The 12,881-nt window shown below is 49.1% G+C and overlaps 1 protein-coding gene across 1 annotated transcript in view; it reads left to right on the top strand.

The window, feature by feature from the left end:
• JAKMIP1 (janus kinase and microtubule interacting protein 1) overlaps positions 1-7,612 on the top strand; it is a 33,934-nt gene extending 26,322 nt beyond the window's left edge. The window contains exons 9-11 of the mRNA XM_030925702.1: positions 1,321-1,404; positions 5,063-5,125; positions 7,091-7,612. Of these exons, the coding sequence (XP_030781562.1) occupies positions 1,321-1,404; positions 5,063-5,125; positions 7,091-7,264 (321 nt within the window). The 3' untranslated portion in view covers positions 7,265-7,612. The remainder of the gene's footprint in view (positions 1-1,320; positions 1,405-5,062; positions 5,126-7,090) is intronic.
• Positions 7,613-12,881: the final 5,269 nt, after the last annotated feature.

Below are 12,881 nucleotides of genomic sequence, written 5' to 3'. Positions count from 1 at the left end.
TTTGGGAGTCACATAGACTGGGGCCTGCTCTCCCTTCCTCCTGTGAGTGCGGGGGACTCCCGGAGAGCACACACAGGTGCTTCCCTGCGTCCCCTCCCCCATTTCACCCCCACACTGGTCCCCTGAGGCAGGGGGGAATTAACCCCATCTTCCAAATGAGGAAACAGGCTCAGAACTGAACAACTTGCCCCCAAATGCCCAGATGGTACCTAGCAGAGCTGGGAGTCAAGGTCAGGTTTCTCGGACTGAGGGCCTGTGCCCTTTTTCAGAGCCTTGTTTGGGAATTCCACAAAGGGATGGATTTTGGTGGTCTTAAAGGTAATGGGCCAGAATGGGACATTGCCTGGCGAATCTGATGGCAAAGGCAGAGAGGAGAGGCCATGCCCACGTGGAGCTTGTTCCAGGGGCAGCAGTGGTCCTGTGTGGGGGGAGCCAGGAGTAAGGGGGAGCCAGGAGTAAGGGGGAGTCAGGAGTAAGGGGGAGTGAGGTCAGCAGGGCAGGAAGCTTCTTGTCCCACCATAAAAGGCTCAGTCTTTATCATCTAGGTCAGAGGAGGGAAACTGTGAGGCTTTGTGTGGGCGGAATCATTTTTGATTTTTCGCTTTTTAAATTTCGTCTACTTGCCAACATTTAAAAGTCAAGAGATTCCACAGAGAAATCCAGGTTTGTGACCTCTCTTGAAAGGTCAGAATGTCTGGCAGCAACAGGCATCCCATTTCATGTGGCTGCTGCTGAGTGGCAGCACCTCCCTGAGATGGGTCATGTGCCTCTGGCTTGCCACAGTCCCCACCACTCCCTGTTACCCCACACCCTGTTGACTTCCCTTATTTCTATGACTTGCTTGGTGCTTGAAGTATTTTGCTTTGCAGCCCCTGCTGTAGATGATAAGGGGCCTGGACGGGGGCTACACAAGTGTGCAAGCGTGTTGAAGTCTGATGATAGCTGAATGAGCTTCAGACTCAGTGAGGACTGGACTTGGTCAGAGAGCTGGTCCTGGACCCCCAGTGTGGCTGGTTTCTGGCTCACTTACCCCCTTGAAAAACAGGGTCCCTTCTCCAGGCTTCTTTTTCCTTGCCTGTAAAACCAGGCAAGTCGGACCTGTTAAACTCTCAAGGCTGTTCCGTTCTTAATGATTTTGTGTTTGAAGCTGAGCCATGCTTCTAGTAGGGCAAGGTGGAATATGGGCTCCTAAAAGGGAACCTGTTCCTAAGGTTTGCCTATAAGGATCCTAGGCATTTCTTGCATCGAGGCACGATACTTTCCACTTCCCTGTCACCCACTGGAGGTGACCGGCTCACTGCCTGGTCTTTTCCCTTCCAGACTCGGGAGCAGCTACAAGCTGATCTGCTGAGATGTCAGGCCAAAATTGAAGATTTGGAGAAGTTACTGGTTGAGAAGGGACAGGTGAGCAGGAACGATCTGTGCTCTGTGGATCTTTGCTTTTCTGTCCCCTTGGTGGTGTTCCCAGGGCTCACCCATGTGCCGAGGGGAATGTTCTGTGGGGCTGGATCAGGAGCTCCAGAGACACTAGAGGAAAAAACACTAGCAGAACCCAGGCACGGGTGTGCTTCCTACTGAGCCTGTGTGCCGAGTTTAAAAAATCAAAACAAGGTATGGCATTCTAACTTGGCCTTTTCTTTGTTTGTTTGCCACATGCACAAAAAGGAGGTGATTCCAAAAGCAAAGGTGTGATCAAAACTGTTTTTGACTTGAACCTGAAGAAGAGCTGTCATTTCCTATCAAGATTTTAATTGTGAAAAAGAACCAGCACCCATGACTAACCCTGGGTTATTGCAGAGGCCCCACCTCTGGTCTCTGATTGTGTCTTAGAACAGTCTGGTCCTGTGCTGCTCAGGTTAGAGTCATCTGCACCTACCCATCCACTGCATTTGATTAGGCAAGGCCCGGTTGACAGTAAGACACAGCAGAAAAGCAATGCCTGGGCCTAGACCTGTCCTCTGGAGTCGGGGAGATGCCAGAGGGGGCTCTGGGTGGAAATCTGGCCTCTCAGGGGGTGGCATCCAAAGGTTAGTATGAGTCGGCCTCCTCTGTGTCAGAAGTGCTGCTGTGGTGACATAGGTGACATAACCTGAATGTCTCCCTGGCTCCATGTGGCAAGGTGTATTCTGTTCACACTCCTGTTTCTCCCTGGGGCCTCTCAGGGATGCAGGACAGGAAGCACCATCGTCTTGGAACTGCCCCATCTTGAACTCTTCCTCTGCTTGGCTGTTTGCTGCCTCAGCAAAATTCATCAGTCACATGGCCTCACTAACAGTGAGGGTGCCAAGGAGGGTGTGGGCAGATGGAGTGTCTGGTGGCCCCCACCCCCACCTGCAGAGAGGCATCTATGGGGGACTGAGGAGGCCGGGCAAGGTCTACTACAGGTCTTAGGCCCAGTGGGACACAGTGGGAGAAAGCAGGCAAGAAGCGAGGGGTGTAAAAGATTCCAGGCAGTTTAACAGAAGCAGCTCTGGAAGAGCACTGCAAAGCTGCAAAGCCAGGAGCTCAGAATGGCTGCTGCAGGGCTCAGGGTTGAAACTGAGGTTCCCATGGAGGTGGACGGCCAGTGACCAGCATGCATGCCTGGCACAGCGTAGGTTGCCACAGCAGACTTTACCAATGGACTGCGTGGGGGAATGTGAGTGCCCAGCCCTCTGGAATGACTTCTGTAAACCGTGGTCTGCATCCTCCGTGTGGTGGGATTGTGATGCAAAGATCACACACTATAGCTGGCCACCTGGGTCAGAGGGCAGCTTTGCCACTTCCTTGTTGCATAACCTTGGGCAAGTTACATGATCTCTTTGTGCCTCAGTTTCCTCATCTTTAAAATGGGGCTAATAATAATTCCTAATACCTTAAGCAGGAGGACAGAGGAGAACCCAGGAGTAGCTGGAGCAGAGATCCAGGTGCCAGATGATAAGACCTTTTTTTTTTCCGGCTGCTAGCCTCAGCTTCCCTCTTCTAGGCTGAGCCGACATATCTGTAACTTGCCTGATCACAGTCTATGACTAACTTAGTGTTGTAAGTAAATGTTTATTCCTTGGTGCTGCAAGGAAAAATCAGCATTCAGACAAAAATATTCTCAGCAAGGCAATTTTACTTTCCGCAGAAAGGGTGCTGCCTGTCAGCAATCATGCACATTGAACAAAGAAAAGCAGGGATATTTATTCCTTACACATTGGGTCCTTACTGCTGCATCCTATCTCCATTGACTGGAGCTGGACCTCCCAGTCTAAGCTAGACCCAACTGACTAACAACTTAAAACTTTTCTAGATAGGTAAAGGCAATAGAGAACAAAGGAAAAGAGGAAGCTGCTTGCAAAAAGACTTAGAGAAGTAATAACGTTTCCAAATAAGGAAGGGGCATAAGCTGCAAGCTGGGACATGTTTGAGCATGTCTATAACAAATATCTTGGTTAAAGTACAAAGACCTAGAATGTACTTATTCCCTTATATCTAACAGCTACATAGGAGGGGCTTAACAAAGAGTTATTAGTACAAAACAAAGGAGGCTTGAAGGAAGTTAGTTTTTTGAAAGAAACTATTATTTCTAACACTTATGATTTATTCTTTCACAAGAAGGGAAACTTTGAAGAGGAACTTTTTTACTTTCCGCACTTAGCCTCCCCCAGGGGGGTAGGTCCTCTCTGTGTGGCCTGCTCTGCCCTCCATGCCTGCTGGAGAATGGCGCCAGTCTGGGGCAAAGCTTGTGGCTGTTCATCCAGCAAGCACTTCCCAGAGCCCTCACCCATCCCAGGCCCAGTACTGGTACCTGGGACACTGGGTCAGTTTGCTGTTGAGTAACAAACCACCCCAACACTTAGTTATTTAAAACAGCAGGGATTCTATTTGCACACAGTTCTGTGGATCAGCAGTTTTGGCTGGGCACAGCCTGCCAGCTGCTGGCCAGGTGCCTCTGCCTCAGGGAGGCCCACCTGGCTTCTTTCTCCATGATTTGGGGCAGGGAAAATGGGCAAGCCGAAGGCCCTAGCAGGGTCCAAACCTCTGCTCAGGTCACCTCTGCTAACATCCCAGTAGCCAGAGCATGGCATGGCCCAGCCCAGCTTTGAGGTTGGAGAAATGGACCCCATTACCTGCTGGGAGGAGCTGCCGAGTCACATGGCAAAGGGGGTGGGCACAGAGGTGGGAGGGAGGGTTGCAGCCATTTTTGGCCACAATATGCCACAGACAAAAGGTGGGTGGAGCACAGCCACTCCTCACAGGTGCTCGCAGCCTGTGAGGCCCACATGTGAGTCAGCATGGGAATGACGCAGGTGCCAGGTGCCAGGGAGACAGAAGCCTGGAGACAACCAGGGCCTCTTCTGTGCATTCCATGCACTTGGGACAAGACCCTAGGCCAGGCCTCTGCTTCTCAGCATCCTAGAACACCAAGACTCGGTGAACCTGGCCCAGCCTGGTGCTTGGGAGGGGCCTCTACCCAGCCCCGGCTCTGTGGCTGACCAGCAGAGAAGAAAGAAGGGAGTTGGAGAGGCCTTCTCATGCCTTTACTTATTCCTTCATCTGCCCATTGCGCGATTCACCAAGTACCCCGTCCCTGTGTGCCAGGCACTGTGCCAGGCTCGGGGTGCCACAGTGATAAGATGGACTTGGTGCCATGTGCTCACAGGACTTATCCAGGAGGATATGGCCAGGCAAAGAAACGTGGGAAGGGTGTCACAAGCAGAGACAGTAGAATGAACAAAAGCATATCTGTGGCTCTGGCCAGTTCACGGGGTATGAGGTCAGCCTTCCGCAGGCATGGAGGGTCTGCCAGTGTGGACCAGTCACCCTGGAGCCACGTTTCTGTCCATTAGACTGACAGAATGAAGTCATCGTGCTTTGGGGAACGTGAATGAAGTGGAGAAGGGATGCCCCACAAACCAGCCGTTTCTCTTTTAGGGGTTTAAAAGTTGACAGGGACAATGAGGACACATCACGGCTGTCATTTTCTATGACCTTTCCATCGTCAGTTTCATAGAAAGTGACCTTTCTCACTAGAAGTTTGTTACTTGGTCATCTGTTTGCTTCCATGAATGTGACCATATTTAGTGCTTTTCCTTAGGATTCCAAGTGGGTTGAAGAGAAGCAGCTGCTCATCAGAACAAACCAAGACTTGCTGGAAAAGGTGCGTGACCCGCCTCAGGGAAGCACAGAGCCCCAGGCCAGTTGGGACCCCGCAGGCCTGCTCAGACCACACGGGTCGTGCCCAGCGCCATTTGGGCGCTCCGGTGACCAGGGCCTCAGGGCCTGCACGCCTCCCAGGAGGAGAGATGTCCTTTCACATGGAATCAAAGCCACATCCGTGGTTCTATCCTCTGCGACCAGGTCTGCAGAGTTGGTTTAGATCATCCTCCTGGGGTACTCCACAGAAATGCAGAGACCTGGCCTGTCTTCCCAGGCCACCCTGCAGAAATGGGGAGGGCTGGCCCCAACCTCTGGGGACACCCTGCAGAAATGTGAAGAGCTACCCTGTCCTCTGGGGACAGCCTGCAGAAATGGGGAGGGCTGCCCTGTCCTCTGGGAACACCTGCAGAAATGGGGAGGGCTGGTCTATTGTTGGGCTGGTCCATCTTCCTGACATTGGGCTCCAGGCCACCTCTGCTGTGGCTTTATGGTCCAAAGCCCTTCACCCACCAGTGTGGTGGGCACCCGAGGCAGGTCCATGGGCAGATCTTCAGGCTATCTTTGCCCAGTGCAGTTGACCCATAATGGGAACTGGGCCTCTGTTCTTCTCCTTCTGGTTGTGGAACTTTCCAGAGCTCTCGGGGAGTCTGCTTCGGGGTAGCTCTAATGCTTTGGAATTAAAATCGTAGCTTATTTTTTCCTAATTGGTGTGCAATTCACTTATTCCTTTTGTAAATTTACTGCGTTGTGCAACCATCACCACAATGCAGTTCTGGAACATTATGGGCCTGGTAAAAACCCTTCCTGCCCATGTGCAGTCCCCCCTCTGCCCTGCCTCCCGGCCCCTGGCAGCCTCCAGTCCACTCTGTCTCTGGATGTTGCAAATAAGTGGAGCCAGACCCTAGGTTAGGCCTCAGCTTTTGAGCGTCCTGGAGCACCAGGACTGGAGGAACCTGGCCTGGTCCTGGTGGGGGGCCTCGGCCCAGCCCCCTCTCTGCTGCTAACCAGCATGTGACCCCATTCCCTTCCCTACATTTCTCAAGAGCATTTGGGACAAGGGCATTTGGGATGGCAAGCAGCCCCGGGCCTTGGGAGAATTTTAGCATCTTTAGTGTCTTGTTCACTGAATTCTGGGAGCCATGGAAAACCCTCACCTCACCCTTCATCCCATTTCTAAAGGTCTCCCGGAGGGGGGATCACCTGGCAGAGGGCCTGCTCTAGCCTTCTGTAATGGTGCTGTAGGGCCCCGCTCTAGCCTTCTGTAATGGTGCTATGAGGCTTTCTTTACTCAAAGCCCTCATTTACTTGCGTTATTTTAGTGAATTCTCGCTGCTGCCAGGTGATGGGTGCTACTGTTTCCCTTCTTGGACAGAAGCTGAGGGCTGGAGTAGTTGGCTAAGTGATCCAGCATCTCCCAGCTGGGACTGGGATGCAGGCAGTGTCACTTGGCACGCTGATCTGTGCTCTCAGAGAACTCCTGCCTTTACGGCTTCATCTGCAAGCTCTGTGGGGAAGCAGGAGGGGGCCTCCCTGCCGCAGTTGGCTGGGCCTCTGTCTGGGTAGGCTGAATCTGGTGGGGCTTGAGTTGGAAAGACCTGGACAGGCTTTGGGTGTGGCACTCTTGCTTCCCAGTGTTTGGCCACAAGGGAGGGACTTAATAGCTCCATGCCTCAGTTTCCCCATCATTCATTTATTCAGCAAATATATAAGTAGCCCCTACTCCACTGGGCCAGGCTCAGAGGTGCAGGGGTGAACCTGGCCCAGCCTCTGTCTCCTTCATTCCCAGACGCATCAGGAAAAAGGACCTGCAGCACCTGCCTCCCTTGCTGCAAACCCAGCCCTCTCCCGCCCCTTGCCCACGTGGCCGGTCCTCTGCTTCCCTCCAGCCACTCAGTCAGGTGGCCTGTGACCAGGGGACCCCAGTGCTCCCGCCCATCCTGTTAATCCGCAGGTATCTTTGCTCTAGATTTACAGACTGGAAATGGAAGAGAACCAGCTGAAGAACGAAATGCAAGATGCCAAGGATCAGAACGAGCTGTTAGAATTCAGAGTGCTAGAACTCGAAGTAAGAGACTCTATCTGTTGTAAGCTCTCAAACGGAGCAGACATTCTCTTTGAACCCAAACTGAAATTCATGTAAAGCTCCCAGATGTTTTCAAGCATGTGGAAAGGGGACATGTTCTAGTTTCTTTCTCTCTCTCTTTCTTTCTTTCTTTCTTTCTTTCTTTCTTTCTTTCTTTCTTTCTTTCTTTCTTTCTTTCTTTCTTTCTTCTTTTCTTTCTTTCTTTCTTTCTTTCTTTCTTTCTTTCTTTCTTTCTTTCTTTCTTTCTTTCTTTCTTTTTTTTAATCTGTATGTTCAGAATAATTTCACTGCCTTAATGTGTTCTGGAGAGAGTGCTCACCCAAGTCTATGGACATGTACCAGAGCTAATATATTTATTGCCTATGGCTTGTTTTGCACTTAATAAAATAATTTGTTTTTGCAATATTTTGCCTTTTTTATTTGTGTTTCATTTCCATAACTACTTCTTTCCTGCATGCATAGTCACCGGGTACGCATTCTGCACACCCAGACGGAAGCACTGTTGCAATTAATAACACACCTTTTTAAGTGATCTTGCATGCAGTAAATCTCACCTTTTGAAATAGCAGAGTCTGACCTGAGCCAGCAATTGATTCTAGAATGTGTTTAATGCCAGTTTGGGCTCATTTTCTATTTGCCAAGGTAAACACAAGGTAAGTAAAGACAGGGTAGAAGGATGTATTTGCATAGGCGTTTAAGAAAACTAGTTACGTTGTTCAAACTCTTTTATGCAGTAAATACAGACCCAGGCATTGCAGCAATATTGGGCTAAAGAAATTACTATTTGCAACTCAAACTGCAACTCAAAACTACTGGAGGGAGATCAGTTGCTGTTCACGTGTAGAAATCCTGTTCCTTCGGGAACTGCCCCAATGCACCGAGTGAGATTCAGTGAAAGAATACTAATGGTCTTACTGCTTCCAGCTGAAATCTTACCTCGGGTCTGTTACTGTATTGCCTTGCTCCCATGGTACTTCATAATCCTTTGTTTCGTTTCTGTTGAAAAATCATTGGCATTTTAAACATCACTTAAGTTTGTGATGAGTTTCTCTAAGCACCTGTAGTGGCGCGGCTCTGCTGTCTCTCAGCTGAAACCTTTGCATGCATGAAACCCTCAAAGTGAGCACCCTCACAGTGTCTGTGGCTTCCCCAATTTGTTTTCTCCTCCCGGCTTGAGTGACAATTCTGTCTGCATTAGAGCTGACCGTGTGTACCTTGTCGTGTGGGCAGGGACCTGTGGCCTGAGTATTTCTCACACCAAGTATGACTCAGCTCTTGGCTCAGCATGACATGAGCATTTTATTTGTGCGGCAGAATTGGAAGTTATGTGAGATCATTGTTAGAGAACCTTTCACAAATCCTTGTTATGAGTCTTTCTCATGAGAATTCTGTAAGCACTACCCAGTTCACTAAAGTTTTCTTTAATGGTCTCCACCCTCCTTCAGAACCACCAGAAACAAAATGGCTTTTTTTTGAGACAGAGTCTCGCTCTGTCACCCAGGCTGAAGGACAGTGGTGTGGTGCGCTCTTGGCTCACTGCAACCTCTGCCTCCTGGGTTCGAGTGATTCTCCTGCCTCAACCTCCCTAGTAGCTGGGATCACAAGCACACACCTCCTCACTCAGCTAATTTTTGTATCTTTAGTAGAGAGGTTTCACCGTGTTGGCCAGGCTGGTCTCAAACTCCTGACCTCAAGGGATCCACCTGCCTCAGCCTCCCAAAGTGCTGGGATTACAAGCATAAGCTACCATGCCCGGCCTACAAAATGACTTTTGTTCATATAAAATCTGAGCTTTGGGGGCCACTTTTTCTATGGAGACGCCATTTAAGTAAATTTGCTGGTACAAAGGCATCTGTGGAATGGAACCATCATGAATTTTTTTTTTTTTTTTTTTTTTTTTTTTTGACTAATAAGGGAAATAGGGTTTCCTTACTAGACTGTTTCAAACCTAGTTTAGTCAGGTTAGGGCTTCATGGAAATTGATTGAATTACTACCCAGTCCTCCCTCTTTCCTTCAGTCTCACTCCAGAGCATCTTCTTAAGCCCTGCCGTCTAGATTCGTGCCTCTCTTGGCTACATCTCTTTGTTGAATTATTCAAGAAGCCCATTGGTTCCGTAGCTAGATTCTGCTAGAATGGCCCAAAGTGTGTTATTTTGTACCTTACTGTAACTTTCTCAAACCAAAGCAGTTTGATTGAAAGGTGTAATTTGCAAAGGTCTTCTCTGCTGCCCCGCCATGACAAATCTGTCCATCGCTAAAGTGTTTAAAGTCCGTTCTGTGCAGGAAACACATCTGAGACGTGAGTCCTGTTCTGCCACTGTGCTTTAGCCCTGTAAGTAATTAGGTTTTCCCAACCTTTTAAAAACTTGTCACTTACGTATGATTAATAAATACCTCTTTCGGGAAAAGACTTGCTCTTCTTCCTCCCTTAGTAATTGAGCTTTGCTGTAAGTCTAAGGCGGAGTAGAACAATCACTGGTTGTGCTAGTGTGGTTCAAAAAAAATTGTGAATGGTATTGGCAGATTGTGCTGGAAAGAACAGAAAGCCGGCCTTTGGGGCCGGGCGAGGTGGCTCACGCCTGTAATCCCAGCACTTTGGGAGGCCGAGGTGGGCGGATCACCAAAGGTCTCTGGAGTTCGAGACCGGCCTGGCCAACATGGTGAAACCCCGTCTCTACTAAAAACAAAACAAAACCAAAACAACAACAACAAAAAAATTAGCCCAGCATGGTGGCGGGTGCCTGTGATCACAGCTACCCGGGAGGCTGAGGCAGGAGAATCGCTTGAACCCGGGAGGTGGAGGTTGCAGTGAGCCAAGATTGTGCCATTGCACTCCAGCCTGGGCGGCAAGAGTGAAAAAAGAAAGAAAGAAAGAGAGAGAGAGGAAAGAAGGAAAGAAGGAAAGAAGGAAAGAAGGAAGAAGGAAGGAAGGAGGGAAGGAAGGAAGGAAGGAAGGAAGGAAGGAAGGAAGGAGAAGGAAGGAAGGAAGGAAGGAAGGAAGGAAGGAAGGAAGGAAGGAAGGAGGAAGGAAGGAGGAAGGAAGGAAGGAAGGAAGGAAGGAAGGAAAGGGAGAGAGAAGAAAGAAAGGAAAGAGAGAAAGAGAAAGAAAGAGAAAGAAAAAGAAAGAAAGAAAGAAAAAAAGAAAGAAATAAAAGAAAGAGAAAGAAAAAAGAAAGAAAAGAAAGAAGAAAGGAAGAAAGAAAGAAAAAGAAAAAGAGAAAGAATGAAAGAAAGAAAGAGAGAGAAAGAAAGAAAGGAAGAAGGAAGAAGAAAATCAGCCTTTGGGTCCTCAGAGTGTGGGACCTCAGACTCAGCCTCCCTGAGCCACTGCCTCCTCTTTGTCTGCAGAATGAAAGCAATAAGCCTGCCTCCTGTGGTTGTGTGAGGATTAAACAGGAGAGTGGTGTGCCTGGCACAGGGTAATAAACCATAGTTGACGGCTTTTGCTATCTATTCAAATTTAGTGCAACTGTGTTTTTTAAATTTTGTAATTCTGTGACTTCACAATGGATAAAGCCATGGTACCCGGTTAACCATTTCTCCCTAGATGAATAGGTAAGAAGTAAACACATTTCCAAAGGAGAACGGCTGCGTGGGAAGGCGTGAAAACATCGTAGTTCACGGACGAGGCTGCTTCTAGTCCGAACTCGCGCTTTTTAGTAACATCTGTGCCCACTGGAATTCCTTGGTTTTTGCTGAGTAACGTGGGAAAATGGCAAGTGGTAAATAATCCGGTCACATTCTGTTTTTAAACCGAATCTTTTCCCCAGGAGAGAGAGAGGAGGTCGCCAGCATTTAACCTCCAAATCACCACCTTCCCTGAGAACAACAGCAGCGCTCTCCAGCTGTTCTGTCACCAGGAAGGAGTTAAGGTAGCGTGCCTGGGGGGTGCCTCTGCTAAATGCCAGCCAAGGGCTCGCTCCATGCCCGGCTCAGTTGCAAAGGGGGAGTGCTGGGATAGAATTGATTTTCATGAGATACCTCTTGTGTTAAAAGTCATAGTTTGGCCATTTATTAAGGGGTCACCAAATGTGACTCTATTTTGACCCATGTGTTTAAAACAGCAGAGGCTTGGTATATTGCCCCGAGGGTGAACCCCAGCTCCACCGCTGCTCTGGCCTGTAAACTTCCTGAGCCTTAGCCTCTTTGCTATGAAATCCAAATGACAATACCCACACCATGAAGCTGGGGTGATGATGAAATTAGATCATGAACAGATGCCAAGTGCCTGGCCCTGTGCCTGGCACAGCAAGGTTCTGTAGATGGTGGCTGTGGTGGCTAGAAGGGTCCGGGGTTTGCCATGTCCTAAAGCCCTGGTCAGCCCCAGGGACAGCGTCCTGACTCACCCAATTCCATGGCCCTTCTAGAAAGCAGTGTTTGTGCTGGTGTAACACTCAGCAAATGAGCAGCAGTTATGCCTTCTCTCCCTCACTCCCCAGAGGAACGGCTGGGCACAAAACTTGGCCGGAAAAGAAAAGAAAGAGCACAGTGTCTTGTCGAGAGGAAAGGCCGTGGCCCTAGAAATTGGTGTGGTTGGTCTCTGTAGCTCACACAAAAATGAACGTTGGAAATCTCTTCCAGGATGTGAATGTTTCTGAACTTATGAAGAAATTAGATATCCTTGGCGATAACGGGGTAACTATGAGCGATCGGTTTCTGCTTTCGTGTTCTTGTTTTGATCTGGGTGTATTCTGTGTGACTTTTGTTTTGTTTTGTTTTGTTTTTAATTTCTCTCTGATATAAGAGATCTAAGAAGTACAATGTAAGGCTTTTGTATGGCCGTGTTCCTGGGTGGGTGGAGGGGTTGGTATTCGTCAGAAGTGGGGTTTTGAAGTTAGGTTCCCCTGGCCTGTGAGTGAGGAGGGGACGGGAAGGCCTGAGAACCCCTACCCAGAATGCAGGTGGAGTCACATGAGATTTGTGAAATCAGAAAGGGATCTTTTGGCTATCCTGAAAATGAACTTGAATGCAGCCATGTTTCACAAAAGCTTAGTGCCACTCTGTGAAATGGTGAAATGTCCCCAAACAGAGGGACAGAAGCTGTGTGCCTGATGTGCTGGCCCCATTAGCGAGAGGGAGCTGACCCTCGGGTGCAGCTCGGAGAGAAGCTAAGAAAGTTGCCTGGTGTTGGCCGGGCATGGTGGCTCACGCCTGTAATCCCAGCACTTTGGGAGGCTGAGGCGGGCGGATCACCTGAGGTCAGGAGTTCGAGATCAGCCTGGCCAACATGGTGAAACCCCATCTCTACTAAAAATACAAAAACTATCCAGGTGTGGTGGTGTGCATCCCAGCTACTGTAATCCCAGCTACTCGGGAGGCTGAGGCAAGAGAATCACTTGAACCCAGGAGGCGGAGGTTACAGTGAGCCGAGATCACACCACTGCACTCGAACCCAGGTGACAGAGAGAGACTCCATCTCAAAACAAACAAACAACAATAAAAACAAACAAAAAAGCTTGCTTGGTGCTGACTGTCTACACGTGGATTTGGGATCCAGTGTCAAATGCCCTTGCCCATTTTTGTGTTTTAGAATTTGAGAAATGAAGAACAGGTTGCAATAATCCAAGCTGGAACTGTGCTTGCCCTGTGTGAAAAGGTAGAAGCCAGCGGCATTTCTGTGCTCACACCTTGTCCCGGCTTCCCAGCACCATACAAGAAACTGTACATTGGTGT

This window comes from Rhinopithecus roxellana, chromosome 2 (assembly GCF_007565055.1).
Source record: "Rhinopithecus roxellana isolate Shanxi Qingling chromosome 2, ASM756505v1, whole genome shotgun sequence".
NCBI lineage: Eukaryota > Metazoa > Chordata > Mammalia > Primates > Cercopithecidae > Rhinopithecus > Rhinopithecus roxellana.
Note: the sequence above shows the minus strand (reverse complement) of the source record. Positions and strands in the feature narration are given on the sequence as shown.